This window comes from Eumetopias jubatus, unplaced genomic scaffold, assembly GCF_037043125.1.
Source record: "Eumetopias jubatus isolate StellerSeaLion01/CBP00866 unplaced genomic scaffold, mEumJub1_p1.0 scaffold_17, whole genome shotgun sequence".
Classification (NCBI taxonomy): Eukaryota; Metazoa; Chordata; class Mammalia; order Carnivora; family Otariidae; genus Eumetopias; species Eumetopias jubatus.
The window spans coordinates 41959271-41978163 of NW_028274823.1; the positions used below are offsets into that span (position 1 = coordinate 41959271).

The window sequence follows — 18893 nt, forward strand, 5'->3', positions numbered from 1 at the left end:
TAACTTTTTGTTTTATATAAGTCCGGTTTTATTTCACATAAAACTGATTTCTTTGGCTCTATAACTAAATCACTGTTTTGGTTTTGGTCATCTGTGAAATGCATGGTAATTATGGTCATTCTGACCCTTTTGGATTGGCTTCTCGTGATGCTTTGGCCATGCCAAGCACGCAAGCTCAGGCCACGTGATGATGGGAACACGCATGTCAGACAATCACATGACAGTGACTGGCTCTGTGGAGAAACAAGTAAGTAAAAGAAACTGAGCGCCATCCTCTAAATGTTAAAATGGTTTTGTACAGAAATAGTCATGGCTGAGTAAGCCCACTGGTTTAATTTTGGAAGTCAGAGCAACTCCATATTTTTTTAAAATTCACCGATGATCAAGGGTAGTACGTCACTGAGACATGAGTGTGTGTTGTGCACAGGGTTGTGCTGCACAAGTACATGAGAGGCCCCCAGGGGGGTACTTGCATTTACATCTGCTCTTCTCTTCAACAGGATATAACAAAAGAGAGGGAATTTTAAAATACGTGTTAAGGCCACAAAGACAAAAGGAATGGAAAAGCAAGAACAACAAAATTGTAAGGCAGAAGGGATGGTGGTGAGGGCAGGTGCTATCGCTTTAACTGTGTTAAAATTATTTGATGATCCTTAACAATGTTACAAAAACAAAAACCTATACTCATCTTGGCTACCCACAAGTGACACCCCAGTTTTACTACTCCCCCTCTGTCCTCTGTGGCCAGGCCTCTGCCTGCCCCTTACATCCCCATCCCAGCTCCAACATCCTCTTCTGCAAGTCTTCCTCAACATGCAGGGCAGCATCGGGCTCTCCTACTCCTCTGCTCCCGTGGCTAAGCCTGTGCTCAGTACCTTCCAGGGCACGACCACAGTGCATCACAGTGATGGTTCACTTCTTATGAACCCCAGTCGCTGTGTGTCCCAGGCACTCGGCCGCTAGGGGGTAGACACTCACTAAATGCTGGTCAACTAAACAAGGCAGCTGCTTGGCCACCACTAACTCAGACTCCACTTCCCCAGTTGACAGTGTTGCTGCGAGATAGCTGCCCAGCCAGACTACCTTTCCTGGCACCCCTCGTATCCAAACAAGTTGTGCCCAAAGAAAGTTGGACAGACGCTCACGTGTGCCAGGTGCAGGCCTGCAGAACACCTCGTAAACTCTCCGTGCTCCTTTCTTTGTCTCCTGGCTAGATGAGATGCCCAGATGACAGCTGTCCCTGAATGGTGTCCCCCTCCACCGCTGATTGGACCGGACAAAGGAAAGAAACTCCCCGTGTGTCAGGCTGCTGAGGATGTGGGATTTCTCTGTGATAGCAGCTAGTGCTCCCCTACCTGGACAATACAGTGACTGAGGGAATGCCTGCACAAATGCCAATCACTGACTACCTGTCCGTGGGAAAGCCCATCACAAAGGAAGCCTTGATGTCACCTGCAGAAGATCCAGTTTCAGCTGCAGCTCCCCTTGAGTGGATGAACACAAAGCGCCCACAATGATGCTCATGTACTCCTCGGCGTTGATGACTGAGAGCTGCTCCAAGATGCTGAGTGAGGCTTCCCGGTACCACTCATCATCCAGGAAGATCTTGATGAAGGGCACCATGCCGTGGTCTTTCAGGACAACTGCAGACCAGACAGACAGTATGGGGCTAGAGCAATGGGGCCTCAGCATCTTAGTTTTAATGACAACAAAGCTTTCTCTTACAACATCCAAGTTTGTTTTGTTCCCTTTATATGCATGTCCTCTGCCCACTAGAAACTCTTTTTTTTCCCCCCAAAATCCAACCCACTGTTAAAATGAGAAGAGGAAAAGAGAAGCTGAAGCTGTGGAGCAATTAAAAACAAACAAACAAAAAAACCGCTTTTTTATTCAATGTAAATTCTGCTTTTGAAATTTTTTTTCAAAAAATTTTTCAGTGATTTTTTTTTTTTTAGAAACCTACCTAATACAAACTTTAACTAGATAATACCTCTGTCCTTTATTGCCACTTAATATCCTAACCCAGGGCCAATGGCAATTCTCTCTCTTTTCTGCCAAAATTCTTAATGAAAACAAACCAGAATTGAAGTTATGAACATACTTAATTCTGAGCTAGTTTCCTGGAGTGGGGGGATTAAAGAACTTTGACTAGTGGTATACTTTTGTTTAAAAGTAATCCTAAGAATTTCTTCTGCAGGATTGTTAGTTGGTGTGATCACGTGTGGAATAAGAACTAGGAAGTAACTGAATCATTCAAGTGGCATGATGTGGATTTGAGCTTGTCGACTCCGTGAGACAGGATCTCTCCACTTGTGGGCCAGGTGGCCCTACATGGAAATCACCTTGGAAGCCTGTTTTAAAGTAGATTCCTGGGGTGCCTGGGTGGCTCAGTCAGTTAAGCATCCGACTCTTGATCTCATAAACTTGAGTTCAAGCCCCACACTGGGCTCCATGCGGGGCATGGAGCCTACTTAAAAACAAAAAAAGTAGATTCCTGAGTTCTACCTTGACCGGCTACTAATTAAATCTCTGGGAGTGAGCCTAGGAATATGCATTTTAACCAGTACCTCCAGAGAATCTTTTATAGTCTAACAATAGAGACTCTGCATATAAAGTAATCATTCACATTTGGTATCATTGATCTATGAGGGGTTCAGATAAAAACATCCCAAATCATCAAACCTATTGATGTCCCTTTGTTGATACATCTGCTTCATAACATAATATATACACATGCATAGTTAATGCACCTGTTAAAAAAAAACCACGGAAGTCACATGATCTTAGGAAGCTAAAAATGTTTTGGATGGATGGAGCTACTAAGTTCATCATGGGCTGGAAGCCTCTTAAAAAGCCTTCCTTTACCTATATTTTACAATTCCGATTTTTTTAAAAAAGCACCTTAGTCGGTGCAGCAGGATATTGATAGATTTTACTTGAAAGAAGTGGGGAGCATTCTGTGGTCTCATAAATTTAGGATATCTCTATCTCAAACTTATTTAGCAACCTTAAAGGTAAAATCTGTCAACCAAGATGTCTATGAATTTACTGATGATCACTGGACATCAACCAGCAAATGGACATTGGCCACAGCTTTAATGTTGGTTATTCCTTGGATATAACCTTGAAACACTGACATAAATCACCGGAGACAGTTAATGTTTTACCAAGCAGTGACAAGATGAGTTTGGAACCATCCTTACCTGCATTCCGTACTGAGCCTCTCAGAAGTGTGACTATGGTTCTCAGCATCACACAGGTCAATTCTCTCTCTGTATTCTGAACACCAAGCATGGAGTCTTTGTTTCCTGTTGTATTTAAGAAGCAACAAAGAAAATCTTAAGTACACATAGTATGACCCCAAATCTCTGATTCCATTAGTTTTCTATACCCTTAAGGGAATGAGAATATAATGCTTCTATTATAAGGGAGCATGCATCCCAATTTAGAAGAAGTCACCCTATAACTCCTTATAGCCATGGATCTCCAACTTAAGCACATCAAAATCCCCTGGAGGGCTTGCTAAAATCCAGAAGCTAGAATTCCTCCCCAGAGTTTCTAGCTTAGGAGGTCTTAGGTGGGATTCTATAATGGCATTTTTTTTAAAGTTCCCAGATGATGCTGATGGAGCTTCTATGAGGACCACTCTTTGAGAACCACTACTCGACATAATGTCCAAAGCCCTCCTCTTTGACTTCCCTTTGGACAGTTTTATATTTTGCCATTCATGCCTGGGATGGAGGACTGCCAGCTCACACGTGTGGTGCGGAGAGGCTTGACAGATTCTGGAGCGGATGGGTGTTTCCAATAGATTTATGAGGGCAAACCAGGCCTGTGTGTTCACTGTTGAGTCCTGAGTGCCAGAAAAGTGCCTGACACAAGAGGGAAGCCCAATACCTATTTGGGGAATGAATGAATAAATGAATGAATGAATGTAGAGTTCATTAACCAGGAGACAAATTATCTAAGAAGAATAAGAAACAATAGAAACACTAGACACTATAACAATAGAAACATAAATAGTGTTATAACATCATAACAATAGAAAGCACAAAGTAAGACTGGATACATCAGCTCACAAAAAAGTTCCAGTTCTGCTGGGAATGGTCATAGGTCTGAGGATTGGATTTAAAAGGAAATTCAATAGCAGGCTGCTGAGAAGCAATACACAGTAAGGTAACACAGAAACATTAAACAAAAAGACTATGCAAAGGGCAGCAGAAAAAAAGCACATGGCAAAATGGTCTCCAAGGCCCAGCCCAGAGGCCCAGATATGTAAAGGTGGGAGCTCATCCTCAATCTTGACCCGATTTGCAAACACTCCCAGGGAGATGTGAGGCCTTCCTGGCCTCCCGAAGTTACCTGTCTATCTCAGTCCTCCATGAAGTACCACAGAAGCCACAGGGGAGAAGACAACTAACATTTCTGGAGCACCCGTGATGCTCCAGGTGCAGCGGGGAGACCTCCCCAGTACTTCCTCATTTAATGCTGACCACATCCTTATGATGTAAACATTCTTGCACCCATTTAATGGAGGAGGAAAGCGGCTCAGAGAGGTTAAGTAACTTGCTTAGGATCACTCAGCTCGTAAGGAACATGACCAGGATTCCCATCCAGGGCTGTCTGGCCCCAATGCCCATACCCTTTCCCTCAGCTTCTTCCCCTCAACCAGGGAACAGACAGACAGATGACGTTAGCTTGAGTCTGAAGCCCAATTCCAAAAGGAGCCAATGGGTAGAGGGTCTTCAGCCCCTCCCAGCCAGTGCAGAAAGGGAAAAGGCCAAGAGGTGGGAAGAGGTAAGTGGCTGGATTCAGTGTCCTAGTGTGCCTTATCTAAGCTAAAAGCCCAGAGGGGCAGGTACAGGAAAGCCAGGAAGAACTGGGAAAGGAGTTCTCATGCCCTGGCTCCTATCCACAGGTTGGTGGAGGTGGGGATCATGGACAAACCACAGCAGGGTGTGTGCATGGGGCATGGTCAGGCAGTGAGAGAGCCCAGGCCAGCACTCCCGCCTGGACAGAAGGGAGCCTGGAGTCCCACGGAGGCAGCAGAGGCTGCTGAGGTTGAGAGCCCAGGGCCAAGGTAGGGGTGAAGGGATGTTGCCAAGGAGCCACAGCTGCCAGAAGGACCCAGAAGTGGGACAAGACCTGGAGGGGGAAGCCAGGCAGCAGTGATCACTGCTCCAGGTGGGAGATCGTTGGGCCTGATAGCACCGAAAGGAGGCTGTGTACCAGCTGACCTTCCCCAACACACACACACACACACACACACACACACACACACACACACACACACACACACACACACACACGTCCCCCCACCCTCTGCCCTGCCAGAGCCCCAGGACTCTCTGAGCTCCCTTGCCCCCCTGACATCTCTCCATCTACATACTCAGACACCATCCAGTGCAGGAGATACCTGCAAGCTGAGAATTCATCAGGCCTGAGTTAGTCCCATGAGTCTGTTTAAAGGTACACCCATCCCTCTGGCCTCTTCCTGGGGAAGATCAGTCCAGTTACAGGAAATAGAGGGGCTGCCTGCTCTGCAAAGCCACGTGCCCCTTGTCCAACTCTCATGGTGCCAGGTGACACGGGCACGGTCACTTTTCCTGTTATATCAATGGGTGGCACAGTGGCACGCAGACCCCCCAGCCTGCTCCCCATACCCCTCCCGATGCTCCTGGGAGGCACCTGACTTCCTCAGGATCTTGGCCCGCTTCCGCAGCTGGGCCAGCAGCAGGCCCAGGAGACCGGAGTCCCGGAAGATGTCAGTGAAGAGGAGGTCCCTGCCGACTATCCTGAGGACACTCTGCAGGGCCACAAGGGTGCAGGGCGACTCAGGGCTCTCCTTGATCAGGCACTGCACCTTCCGCAGGATCTCGTGGGGCACATAATGCAGCTCAAACACCAGGGCCTCTAGCAGCTGGAAGAAGTGCTTCTGCACTGGGGCTGCCTTCAGGGGCACGATCTCCACAAACTGCGAGATGGGCTGCAGGGTCCACTCCAGCAGGAAGAAGTTGCGGGCATTCCAGGCCCACATGGTCCTGATGGCTGCCAGGACTTTGGTGCAGAGGACTGTGTTGCCGGCTTTGTGGAAAACATTCTGTAGGACTTGGAAGGCCTGAAGATTCTTAATGGTCACCCCTGAAGAGGAAAGAAGGAATAATCCTGCAGGTCATTTCTCCTGCCTGTGCCTAGAAACATGTGCTGGCATTGCCATTAGGAAATACCATTTATAGTTTCTATTTTCCAGCTCCTGTGGGTAAGTGTCTATCAGAAGTCCAGAAAAGCCAGTTGCCCAGAGTGTGAGTAAGGCTAGAGTTGCATTGTCCAAGACGTGGTGGCTCACAGAGCCCTGGAAATGTGGCCACCCACCTGGGATGTTCCATGAGCGTAAGAACAGACACTGGATTTCTAAGATATAGCACAAAGAAGGCCCCAAAATGCCATTAACAATTATTTATATTGACCGCATGTTGAAATGGTAGTATTTTGGATACATTAGGTTAAATAAAATATATTATGAAAAATAACCTGTTTCTTTTTATTTTTTTAAATATGGCTACTAGGCCATTTAAAATTATGTGATATGTCTCGCGTTATATTTCCTTTGGGCAGTGCTGGGCTGGAGGTTTGGTTTTAATCAATTAAAATCAAATGATGTTGAAGATTACTAAGCAACGTCAGTTTCATTTCTAGCCAAGCGGCTAAACAGAGACACCTTCGGAAGCCATCCCCTCCTGTCTCTCCAGCTCAAGGGTGAAGCCTCATCTTCTCTTGCTCAGGAGACGCTCCATCAGAGAACACCCTGCCTCCAGGCCTCCCTGCCTCAGACCCCAGAGATGTTCCTGAAACACCACGCTCTGGTCTGTTCCTATCTCTGTGTCCATTTCCCCAGACTCGCCCGGATGTTTGCAGTCCCTACATCTTTCCTCGGGCTGTACTTTCTGCCTTTGAACTTTATCCTCTTCTTTCTACCTGGGCGATCCACTCTGAGCCTTGAAACCTCACTTGAATGGTTCCTTCTGGGCAGAGTTTCCTGACTAATCCAGACAGACCCAACCCATCTGCCTGGTGTCACCACTGTCCCCGATGCATTTGTCAGCCAGTTACGGAGGAGATCATGGTTCAGTGTATGTGTGACCGTCTCTACAGAGACATTTGAGGGAGCAGATACCTGCCTGGTCACACTGGTGCCTCTGCAGCACAGCGTTCATCAAGCAAGTAACCAAAGAGCTGAGGAGGCCCTGTCTCTGAGCCTGGGTGGCTGTCTTGGGGACATCAGAACTCATACATGAGCACACGTTGCAGAGTAAGCCACGGCAGAGGTGGGAGTGGAGGCTAGAGGCTCCCTCCATTACCTGAGAGGGTCTTTGCATTTAGTAAGCAAACATTTCCTCTGAGTCCCACCAAGACATCTAAAAAAAAATTCTAAAAAGGGGAGATTTAAAATCCATAGGTAATCTCCGCAAAGGCACGACAGAATCACTGACAGGTGCCAAGCATTGAGAAAGACAAGTATCATATGACCTCACTGACATGAGGAATTCTTAATCTCAGGAAAGAAACTGAGGATTGCTGGAGTGGTGGGGGGTGGGAGGGATGGGGTGGCTGGGTGACGGACAGTGGGGAGGGTATGTGCTATGGTGAGCGCTGTGAATTGTGCAAGACTGTTGAATCACAGACCTGTACTTCTGAAACAAATAATACATTATATGTTTAAAAAAAAAAAAGAAGATAGTAGGAAAGGAAAAATGAAGGGGGGGAATCAGAGGGGGAGAGGAACCATGAGAGACTATGGACTCTGAGAAACAAACCGAGGGTTCTAGAGGGGAGGGGGGTGAGGGGATGGGTTAGCCTGGTGATGGGTATTAAAGAGGGCACGTTCTGCATGGAGCACTGGGTGTTATGCACAAACAATGAATCATGGAACACTACATCAAAAACTAATGATGTAATGTATGGTGATTAACATAACATAATAAAATAAAATTAAAAAAAAATCACTGACAGGTGCCAAGCATTTGTTTCTTCCCAAAGAGTCAGGAAAAGATCGTGTAGCATTTGTCAGGGCCCAGTGCCAGCCACCACCGGGCCCCCAGAGACAGAAGATGACCCACCAGAAGCCTCGTGATGGAACTTGAAGCCTTCCAGCTGAGGGTACGTGACACTGTCAAACACCTTCAGCTCTGACCTCCCACAGGTTGTCAACCACACCACCAGGTTGAGGAGCTCCTCCAGGTGGGGATCCACTTCGCTCTGCGTCAGCCCATCGTACCTGCAGGGACAGACAAGGCAGCCATGTTGGCTCACGGCGCTCCTCACAGGGATGCAGAAGCAATGCCAGACCCCCAGAGGTCTCCACCAGTTTAGCACCAAAAGGCAAGGGGAGCGCCCTGGATAAAAGTCACTCTGCAAATGTCAGCCTTAGGTGTAAGGACATACAGTCGGAATATATAGAAACCTGTAAAGAGTTAAGCATTTGCTCATGGGAAGGCTGCTTCCTCTGCCTGAACCCACCCCAAAAGACATGCACACCGGCAGAGCAGGGGCAGCCCCAAAATGAGAAATTTAATATTTCAAGTGGGCAAACAAAACTCTGGGGAAGTAATCAAACTTTATTAGACTTCCTTATGCTTATGTCAAGGTTGAGTATTATTTTCATTCTTAGCTACTTATGTGTAGGTGGGCTACCTTTCTCTTCTTGTGGAGGAGGGTCTGTCTCTCTCTCTCAAATCTTATTCCAGCTCTGCCATGTCAAGAGCAAAGGTGCTTGCAGTATGACTTCAGGTAAGGCAGAAAAAAAAAAAAATCCAGTGAGCTGAGATGGGTCCTTCCTGACACTCCCCGGATCAGGCTCATTTCCCCCTCCTGGCTTCCACAAGAATTCTGGAGAAAACCAACCACCCAGTTAACAGAAGAAATGTCTAGGAACTGCTATGCTGCTGACTTCTTGGGAGCAATAACCAGGTGGTCATGATCCGGACCAGTGTAAAACCTAGCAACCCCACAGGAACATTTATTCTTAGCGTCCCTTTGGAGGAAGGCCCTCAAGGTGTTGTCATCTAGTCCCATTCTTTAGGGGCTTCAGCCCCCTCAACCAACTGTCCCTTCTAGACTAGAAACCTGACTCTGCAGTCAAGTCTGTGAAGCACAGTGGGAAGCCATACCCCATGGATGAGAACGGCTTCTCATATTCACAGAGCAGAGCACAATGGAGTATATGTGGCCCTGCCCTTAAGCAGCTTCCCCAAGAGCAATGGAAAAGTTGGAACAATCAAGGTATTTCTTTGATTTCCATCTCTTGTCTTATCCATCCCTGGACCCGACCTGAAAATAATACAGCAAGTGAGAGTGGAGGAGATGAGTCCTGACCCAGCTCAGTTGTGTCTTCATTTGGGTTTCTCATAGTCAAAGATTTGAGAGAGAGAAGGTAGTTCATTTGGGAGTTGAACCAAAAACTTCTGCTAGTGGAAAGAGTCTGTAAGAAGAAAGGGAAGGGAGCCAGGACAGGAGCATTGTCAGGTAAGCACCCTGTGGGGCAACGGGAGTGTAACACTCCTGGGGACTCTGGGAGGCAGGGTAGAGATGTCCCACCCAAGGGGCAACTTTCCTGGGTATTTATACATCAGCTCCTGCCAGTCCTCAGCTGAGGGCTGTTTCTGGGGGATGACTCCTCAGCACTCCTTCCAGCCCCGAAGCATGTAGGCAGAGCTGGTTACAACAGTCCCAGAGAGCTCTCCAGCACAGAGATGTGGGTTCTGATAGGTGGCTGTCAAGCCAGTGGGCATGCGTGTGGTATGTACCACCAAATAAACTTGGTGATTCCCCATCCATTCTCAAAAGAACTGGCTCCCAGACCCTGACGCACCTTGAATTATTTTTGCAATAAAAGTCTCTGTGGCCATGCTCTATACAAATTTGTGCTTCAGAAGATGTTCAAAGAAGCCTCAATATCTGTCTTTCTCCAAAGCCCCCCAAATGATACTGAGGACCTAGGCTTTGGCAGTTTCTTCCCCACCAAGGACAACCACTTACCGAAGTAACACTTTGAGGAGGAGAGGGTAGCCCTCCCCATTCTCAAAGTCTAGGAACAGAGCCGAGGAGACAGGGTAGGAGTCCTTCACAAAGGCCAAGATGAGGTTCACTGCCTCGCTCACCTCGGGAGCGGGGAGGCTGTCCGCAAGCTTGGAGAGGTTCTGAAGGGAGAGCTTGATGCAGTCCATGGCTGAGGGAAGAAAACAACCCTGTTGAGTTTGGAAACCATAGCTTTTCTGCCATGGTCGTTGGCTCCCCGCCCTCCTTTCAACTGTATGTATCAAGATGTAAATGAGAATTCAAAAACACTTTTCTGCTGGGTCTTGAGTCAAGAAGGAGTCTCCCCCATGGGAAGTACAATCCCAAGAGCCACACTCTGCAGGCCCAGATGGAGAGCAAGCGAAACAGGAAGAGAAAGGAAGCGTCTTATAGCCGGCTGCCCCTAATTCCCAGCATGCAGTGGGGCAGGAAGGGTGGGTCCATCAGGTCATGAGCTACACAATGCTGGGCACTGAGAAAGACCTTCTTAAGGAAGCATCTCCGGAGATGCGCAGAGATCAGCCTGATAAAAAGTTCAGGGAAGGATATAGGAGTACGTAAGAAGGTAAGGGACCAAAAGATGGTGTGTTTCCACTACTAAAGTACCCGGTGTTTGGCACCCAGAAGTGTGAGCCACAAGGGAGGGGGAGGAGGGCAGGGCCAGCTCATGTGTGGGCCCTGGTCCTGGGACTTGCCTGTTACATTACCCAGAGCTGTGAGAAGCCAAGGGGAGATTTGAGTCAGAAGAGAGATGTCACTGGATTTGCATTTCAGTGGATCACTATTTTTGGAGCTCTTTCACCTGGAGAAGCCTCTTCTGAGTGCCAGGAAAGACACACCAGTGGATCAGGAAAAATATCTACTCGATAACATGTGCTGTGTCCCTCAGCTGCAAGGCTTCAGATGCCCCCAGTGTCTGCATGATGGGCAGGTCAGCCCCAAGAGCTGCGGGCTTGGCAGGTAACCACAAGGCCAGCTCTTTCTTCCAGACCTTCTCTTCAGCCTCTATGCCCATGGAAATTACCCATTCCGAACCTAAGGGAATCCTGGGCTCAGTGCTCCAGGTGGCAGGCTCCCCACCAAGGTGAGAATTTTCTTTTCTGGTTATTGTCTTGGACAGCTAACAGTAATGACACAGTGAGAGACCCCTGCCGCCAATGCACGCAGCTTTTTCTCGGGGATCTGCCTCCAGCCCATGGGGGTTATCTGGGCTGCTGAGCATCTCAGGCCCAGCTCAGCTCAGGGCCATTACTGCTGGGCCCTGGCCTCACTGGGAGCCTTGAATCCCTAACCTGGGGCTGACGTTTGGTCCCTGGCTCAGTTAAAGTAGGGCAATGGGCTTGTTGAACTCTCTCAGCTGTCGGCAACGGACTCCCCCTGTTACGGGGGGCCCCAGAAAGAAGACAGATCAGAAGGCAAGGGTTTACTATCCCCATTTTACAGATAAAAGAACTGAGGCACACAAGCACTTAAGTGCTCAAGGTCATTCAGCTATGAGAACAGGAGGACAGAGCTGGAGTCCACAGCCCAGCGGTCTGGTTCCAGAATCTATGGCCTTAACGCCTATTTATGCTGCCCAGAGCAGAGCTGAAAACACTGGATTGGGCATCTCCGGGTTTAGAATGTGATTCTCCTGTTTGTGAGTTAGGGAGCTGGGCAAGTTCTTCCACCCTGTCTCCGTTTTCCCCTTTACAAAACGGCATTAATATTCATCTCAAAGACACAGATGAGGTAATACACAAATGGGCCTAGCAGGCTTAGCACGGTGTCTGTTTGATAGCATGTGTGCAGTAAATGAGTTCCCCTTTCCTTTCCTCCTCCGATGGAGCACCAAAATAAATAAGAAAGACAATTTTGTAAAGGAAACCAAGCAAAAGGTCATCTACTGGGCATAGATGAGCATCCGTGAAGACCTTGTTTGTCCATCTCTTTTTTGGTTCCAAGGTCTCACTGTAGAAAGTGGGCCTATATCCCAGCCCTTGTCTCCTGGGGTCATACCTTGCAGGTACTGGATGATGCCGAGGTTCTGGGCTTTGGAGATTGCCCTCAGCACACAGAAGGTGGGCTCCTTCCAAAAACAGCAGCTGTGTTCCCGAAGACAGGTAGTGGCAATCACTAGAGATTGGAGCTCATTTCCTGATAGAAGTCTCTCCAGTCCCTGAGACTCACTGCAAATGTTCAGCAACATCTGGAGAAAAAAAAGAAAAGAAAAGAAAAGATGCCTGGTTAGGAAGCCTCCTTCCTATAACAGATTTCTTCCCTACTTTTCCAGAGGCCAGAGGCGTATGTATCAGTGCAAAGGATGGGTTGTATGGGTCACACTCTGCCCGAGAGCATCATGGTCGTCAACACCACCTAGAAAAGGGTGACACGGCATGGGCTAAAGTCTGCAGTTTACCCTTTCCAATTCAGAATAACAAAGAAGGGTTTGACTTAGAGAGTTGTCCTTTTACATAGAAGTGCAGGAAAAAAATGTCATCAAAAGTTAAAGTATAGAATTAATAGGACCCATTGCTATTTAAAAAGAGATGTGCTCCAGGGCGCCTGGGTGGCTCAGCTGGTTAAGCGTCTGCCTTCAGCTCAGGTCAAGATCCCAGGGTCCTGGAATCGAGCCCCACATCAGGCTCCCTGTTCAGCAGGGAGTGTGCTTCTCCCTCTCTCCCTGCTCATGCTTGCTCTCTCTTTCTCAAATAAATAAATAAAATCTTAAAAAAAGAGAGAGAGGATGTGTTCCCAGATCCCTGGTTGGCACTCAAACCCTACTTCTCATAAGATCATGAGCCTCATCCTATAACTTCCTCTCTGGGCCCTGTGCCTCCTCCCCAACAGTCTCCCTACGGCTACCAGAGGGCCTTCTGATAACTTCCTGCCACTTGGGGCAAATCATGGCTCACAGAGTTCTGTGCAGACTAGCCCACCTCCTCGCACCTGCGATTGTGTGCAGCCCTCCCTTTGGCTCTGGGTGGTCTAACTGGATCTCCTTCTAGTTCGACAAATATGAAGAGCTCCTTCCATCTGAATCTATTAGCCCCTTCTGAGCACAGTGACAGAGTCCAACCTGGACAGCCACAGAGCTGGGCTCCACACCCCCTCTGCTGGCCTCCCCCGCACGTGGGCGTGGCCATGTGACCCTTGGCTTGGACACCACTTCTGCTCCTGTCCCCTCCCCTCCCCCTTCACACCTCCGCTACAACCTTCAGCTCCGTTCAATGCCATTTCCTCCCGACAGCCTTCCTTTATGCTTTGCTATAAATCAGGTCCCTTGTCCTCATTTCCCAGCACACCTTCCATTTTTCCTTCAGAGCACTTAAAAAATTGGGACACTGCTATTTAATTACATGATTATTTACCCTGTTTGGCTTCCCCAACCTTCTGTCACTTCTACGAGAGAGGGTACTATGCTTGCTGCTGGAACCATCGGTCCGGTGTAGGGCAGGACAGGGGAGGAGCTCCATATATTTTTGCGGAATGAAATAAGGAAAACCCTGAGGAATGCAGCCATGGCCTATCACTGTGGCTCGCAATCTACCCATACAGGGATCGAACTCTGAAGGCAGGGCTGCACTAGTTCTCTGTAGGACACGTAAAAACTACGTGGTAAAGATTTGTCCAAGTGCCCAGGACTGCATCCCGGCCACCACTTAGAATATGATTCATATACAGATAAATGATGCCTCAGTTTCCAACAAATGCAGCTTAAGGGATAACCTACCATAAGTGAACCCATGAGATAACTTCTGATAACGATGATTCCGGCTTGAGAATGAATCTCAAATGGATGCTAATGTGAATGCACATGTGCAATGCACAAACACACTTGGAAATTCCCAAAAGCTCTTAAGCACCTGCTCTGTGACAGGGTGCCCCAAGCCTCTGGCTGCAGAAAGTTGAGTAGGACACAGGGTCTTCCTTACCCTCCCCTGACCAAGGTCTCCTCCAGAGAGGCAAGAGGAGTTTTCTGGAGAATGCAGCATCCGGGAAGCTGAGAAAGCAGAACTGGTCAGTAAGGGGGCAGGGAAAGAGGTGAGAAGTTATGCTAAAAGTTGCTGCTGGTAGTCAGAGAGGATAGGAAAAATGGGGAAGGACACCAGAAAATTGCATTTGATGTTTAGAAGCCTGAGATAGGTTCTGGGAGGGGGAAGGAGGTGACCTGACGAAGTGGTCTTGGGAGCCCAATCCCAGCCCCCCACCCACTACCTCTGTGCCCCTGGACCCACTTTCACTCACCATACTTTAGTTGACATGGAATCAGAATTGTAATACTACACACACCCTGGGATGGAAGAGAGGGCTCAGGGAGGTGACAGGTGTGAGGCCGTGGCACGGGTGGGTTCAGGGAAGTACTCGGAAAATGTTGGCTACCCTTATGCAAGTGCAGTTAGCGTGCTTGTCCTCAGAGGAGGCAGGGGCCAGAGACAGGAGGCTCCACATGCTGGGGAGGACAGGCAGGGCCTGGGAATGCAGCCTGGAGGAAGAGAAGCTGCTGGGGCCAAGTGCAGGAGGAGGAGCACACTTTTCTGGGGGAGAACGAGGGATGCAATGAGATGGAGAGAGAAGAACATCCATTTTCCAAATGCACAGGATTGCTGGCATCTGCAGAGCATGGGGACCAACAGAGGAGCTGGCCCTCCAGGAGGACAGAGTTGCTTCAGGGCTATGACTGAGGAAGATGAAGCAGAGGCAGGTCTTGGCCCGGGGATGTGGAGCCCTCCTCTCACTCACCTGCACAAACATCCTCTGAACTTGAACATCACTCTCAAAAAGCTCATCCTTTTCCAGAGGAAAGACAAAGAAGAGGTAAAGGCACTGCAGGAGCAGGGCTGGAAGGCCAGACTCAGCAACTCTGCCCAGGGTCTCCTGCAAGGGAAGCACAGACGTGACCCACGGCCGCAGAGCCCGCAGAGCACTCCTCCAGCCCAGACCGGCGCAGTCCAGCCCTGCGGCCATTTTAGCCAGGAACATGGGTACACCCTGTCCTCTCTCTGGGCAGCACATTCTCAAGTTAGCGTGGAGACCATCATCCGACCCACCTAGGGCGGCTGTGAAGATTACATTTATGTAGAGTGTATACTATGTGCTCGATTAACATGTCTTCGTTTACAGGATAGCTAATAGGAAGGAGGGAAAGGAGGAATGAAGGGAGGGAGGGAGGGACAGGTGCAGAGCAGAAAACAAGGGCTTTCCTACATGATCACACTACTGATTTGGGTCGGTTGCCTCCTGATTAGGGAATTGGACACTCACGAGGGCATGGTTCATAACAAGGGCAAACACCTAATGCAGGACCTGAGCAAGGCCCTTCCCATCCCCTCGTTCAGGTCTGAGACTTCCCCAAGACCGAAACAGTCCTATAGGTGAACACTGATAACCAGCATGGCCAGACAGAGGGGAGAAGACAGGAAGTGGGCAGGGAGGGGACCAGCCTGAATATGGAGCTTCCTGGAGCCTTTCTGCCACGTGCTCTGCCTGAAGCTGCCCCGGGGGTTATGGCAGCAGCAACATCTGCATGTGTGTGTGCACGCGTGTGCACATGGGCACACGTGTGTGCATGTGGGCGCATGTATGGCATTAGTCTAACGCATACTGCCCGCCCAACTTCCCACCCAGCAGACTAATGTGACAGATAACAGTGGCAAAATGAGAAAAAGGGAAAGGAAGAATGTATGGTCTGGGACAGAACCAGAAATATAAGGCAGGCTGTTGGTCCTACCCTTCCCCCTAGAAGCTTCCAGTACGCAGTAATGGCCATGGCTCTGCTGTGACCCGGCTTGTGGGGGGGCTCCCCTGTCCTCCGTGCTGCATGGGCTCTACTGAAAGCCAACTGCTTACTTGTCTCACTGCTTTTCGGGCTGGCTGCTCACGGTGGAAGACAAGCCCTTAGGTTAATTTTTACCACCAGACTATGAACAGTCCTGCCCTGGGGGCAGAAAAGCTCCCGCCCTGTGCTTCAGGCTGCCATGCTGATGGTGGTCCAGGCGGTTTATGTAGAGCAAAGGCCAGCGGATCCTCCCTGCAGTGAGCAACTGCACACCAAGCTCCTCTCACAGCTGCACACACTGTTTAAGGTGCCCAGCTGAGGTCTGTGTTCACTGTTAGCCTCAGGCGGGCCATGCCCCATCTGGTTCCCTGCTGCTCCCAGCACTGAGCGCCAGACTGGCATGCAGTGGGCATTCTCACCAGGCACATGAGTCTCTGGGCCTGCCCTGTCCAGGACCCCTGGCCATTTCTGCTGCTAGCCACAGCTGCCGGGGACTGCTTCTGCCTAAGAGGACACCAGCCATCTGCAATCCACTCACAGGGAGGACATGTCTGCAACCAGGATGGGTCACCGTGGGAAGGGAAGAAAGAGAAGCCAGTCTCATTCAGGCACTGTCTCTGGGCAGGTGTGGGACTGGTGCCTAAGGGGGGGCTCCTTCAGTCTGAGTTTAGCAGGAGCCAGTAAAGAGCAGTGGCTTGGAGCGCAGGCTCTGGAGTCAGACAGAGAGCAGGTACACAGGATGGTAACTAACATGGCTTCATAGTCTGACTCAGAGGGTTTAGGGAGTTTAATTGACCTGCACGGGACACATCAGCCTTGCCCCGACACAGGAAACTGTCCACACACATCAGCCATTGTTAACCCCTGCACTAACCCGAGAACTAAGGCATTATCCCCCATTCTAAAATTAGCCACACAACTGTGTCACAGAAAGGTGACAATTTGCCCAAGGTGACACACAGTTTGTCAACTCAGAAAAGCAGGATTCGAAAATGAATTTCAAATGCTCAAGTCCATGTTCTAGGTCAGAAGGGAAATAGGGCAGGAGAAATGATAAATCAGTATCATAGCAAAAAAGACACTCTGGAGATGTTCCATTGCCCTTTGCTGGGACTTCCTGCTGCACATGGATATGGAGCTCCCAAGCTGGGGCCCAAAGGGCCTGGAACTTACCGAGTTTGTCCCCGTGAGCACAAATACTGACTTCAGGAGCAGGTAGCCATCCTGATCCACATCCCCTTTCCACCGCAGCAACTGCCCAGCTGCCTCCCTCGCTTGCTCTGGTAATAGCACATGAAGGAGAGAAAGCATTACCAGCAAGGCGGTGCAATGACCTGCCCACCCTCCTTTCCTCCCCTTGGCCTCCTTCCCCGTGAGATATGCCTTAGCATCTTTAGGGCACTTCTGTCTCCTTTCCTCCCCACAATGCCATCTTTCACCCTCTGCCAGATTAATCTCCTGGGAGGATCGTCTTTATCATGTCACCACCCTTGTTCAACAACCATCAATGGCTCTCCATTATCAAATAATAAGAAGCTCCTCAGCTATTGGACTTCTCACAATCCAGAGTCTTCATGCCACCTCCACTTCCTATATCCTCCAGCCCCATATATTGCAGAAATTCCTGCAATCTACACCATGCTCAAGATATTCCTGCCCCCTAGAGTTCCCTCCTGCCCCTCAGACCCATAGTCACCATGAAACTGCCCAGCCTCCAGGTCCAGCTCTAGAAGCAGAAGAATGCAAGTCAGGAGACCCCAAAACAGAAAACATGCTTGGCTTTGGCTTCTGTGTCTTTTTTGGATCAAACTATTCACTCAACACACGGGTGTACCTTTTATCCCCCTCCCAGAGACCCTGGTCCTGGGTGTGTGTGTGTGTGTGTGTGTGTGTGTGTGTGTGTGTGTGTGTGTGTGTGTGTGTGTGTGTGTGTGTCCCTCCCAGGAGCAGCAGAATTCTGCAAGTCCCTCTTCCCTCCTCTGCCAACCTTTCCCTTCATTCCCAGCATCCTCATTGGCAGAAGTGAGCCTGTGGTGCTCTCTGGAAAGCACCACTCAGACTCCACTAGAGAGCAGAGAAGGGCTTTGCAGGAGTCCTGGAAGGAGCATGCAAGTCTGTTTAGCTCTCCATAAAGTGTTCTCTTACCTGCTGGCTTTCCCACAAGTGCCTTCTGTATCTCTTGGGCAAGCTGGTTAGAAGTATCTTCTGCCAGCCTTTGGAGACTGGGAAAGCAGATGATCCCCACAGAGTTTTCCCAGGCCTGAAGTGCAATAAACAGGATTCCAGCAAAGATGCCAAAGCTACAAAGCAAGGCATGAGAATCGCCTTGCCGCTCTCCCTGCCAGCCCAAACCAATGGGTCACCTCACTGTCCCAGGTGTATCCCAAAGGCCACCAAAACACCTACCCTAACAGCTTCCACTGTATCCCTACCCTAGTGCCTGTGGATTCTTCAACTTCTGCCCTGGGCCCTGAACATCTGCCCCTGAACTCATGCTGCTGGAGTGTCAAATACACATAGTCCAATCCATTGCCTTCCTCCCAAATCTATCATATCCTGTCTCTGCGAATGGTTCTACCAAGCACCCAGTTGCCCTAGTGGGAAATTCCAAGGGTGATTCTCTAGGTCCCCCTCTCCCTCACCTTACCCCATCAACTGCTACCTCACTGATTCTCCTCTTGCATGCTTCATGCTTCTCAAACCTTGTGCAGATATCGTAGTTTAAGTCATACAGTTATTTCCTTTGATAAATTCTAAAGGGTGGGATTGCAAGTTAAAAGGGCATGCTGCTTCTTTTTTTTTTTTTCTTTTTTTAGTGCTTTGGTACATATTACTAACTCATTCCCCAGAAAACATTTACCTGATTAGCCTCACCAGGGGTTCCATGGGAGGGGACTAGTTTCTGTACACACATTGTGCACTGTCATGCATTTTTATCTTAAATGAGAATATCAATTGCAGTCTTTTGATTACTAAAATAGATGAACACTTTTCACGCATCTTGAATTGCCTGTTTTTACCCTTAGCCTATTGTTCCATTAGGTTTTTCACTATTTTCTTA

General features: G+C 49.0%; 1 protein-coding gene across 9 annotated transcripts in view; it reads right to left on the reverse strand.

Annotated features, from left to right (window-relative positions):
- The window catches only part of WDFY4 (WDFY family member 4), a 295199-nt gene that overhangs the window by 250054 nt on the left and 26252 nt on the right, over positions 1–18893 (reverse strand). For all 9 annotated transcript variants that reach the window (XM_028098639.2, XM_088020233.1, XM_088020234.1 and 6 more), the window contains exons 3-11: positions 17978–18092; positions 17006–17112; positions 14797–14931; positions 12073–12262; positions 10036–10225; positions 8118–8275; positions 5689–6141; positions 3204–3308; positions 1453–1643 (exon numbers count right to left, since the gene is read on the reverse strand). In XM_028098639.2, the coding sequence (XP_027954440.1) occupies positions 1453–1643; positions 3204–3308; positions 5689–6141; positions 8118–8275; positions 10036–10225; positions 12073–12262; positions 14797–14931; positions 17006–17112; positions 17978–18092 (1644 nt within the window). The remainder of the gene's footprint in view (positions 1–1452; positions 1644–3203; positions 3309–5688; positions 6142–8117; positions 8276–10035; positions 10226–12072; positions 12263–14796; positions 14932–17005; positions 17113–17977; positions 18093–18893) is intronic.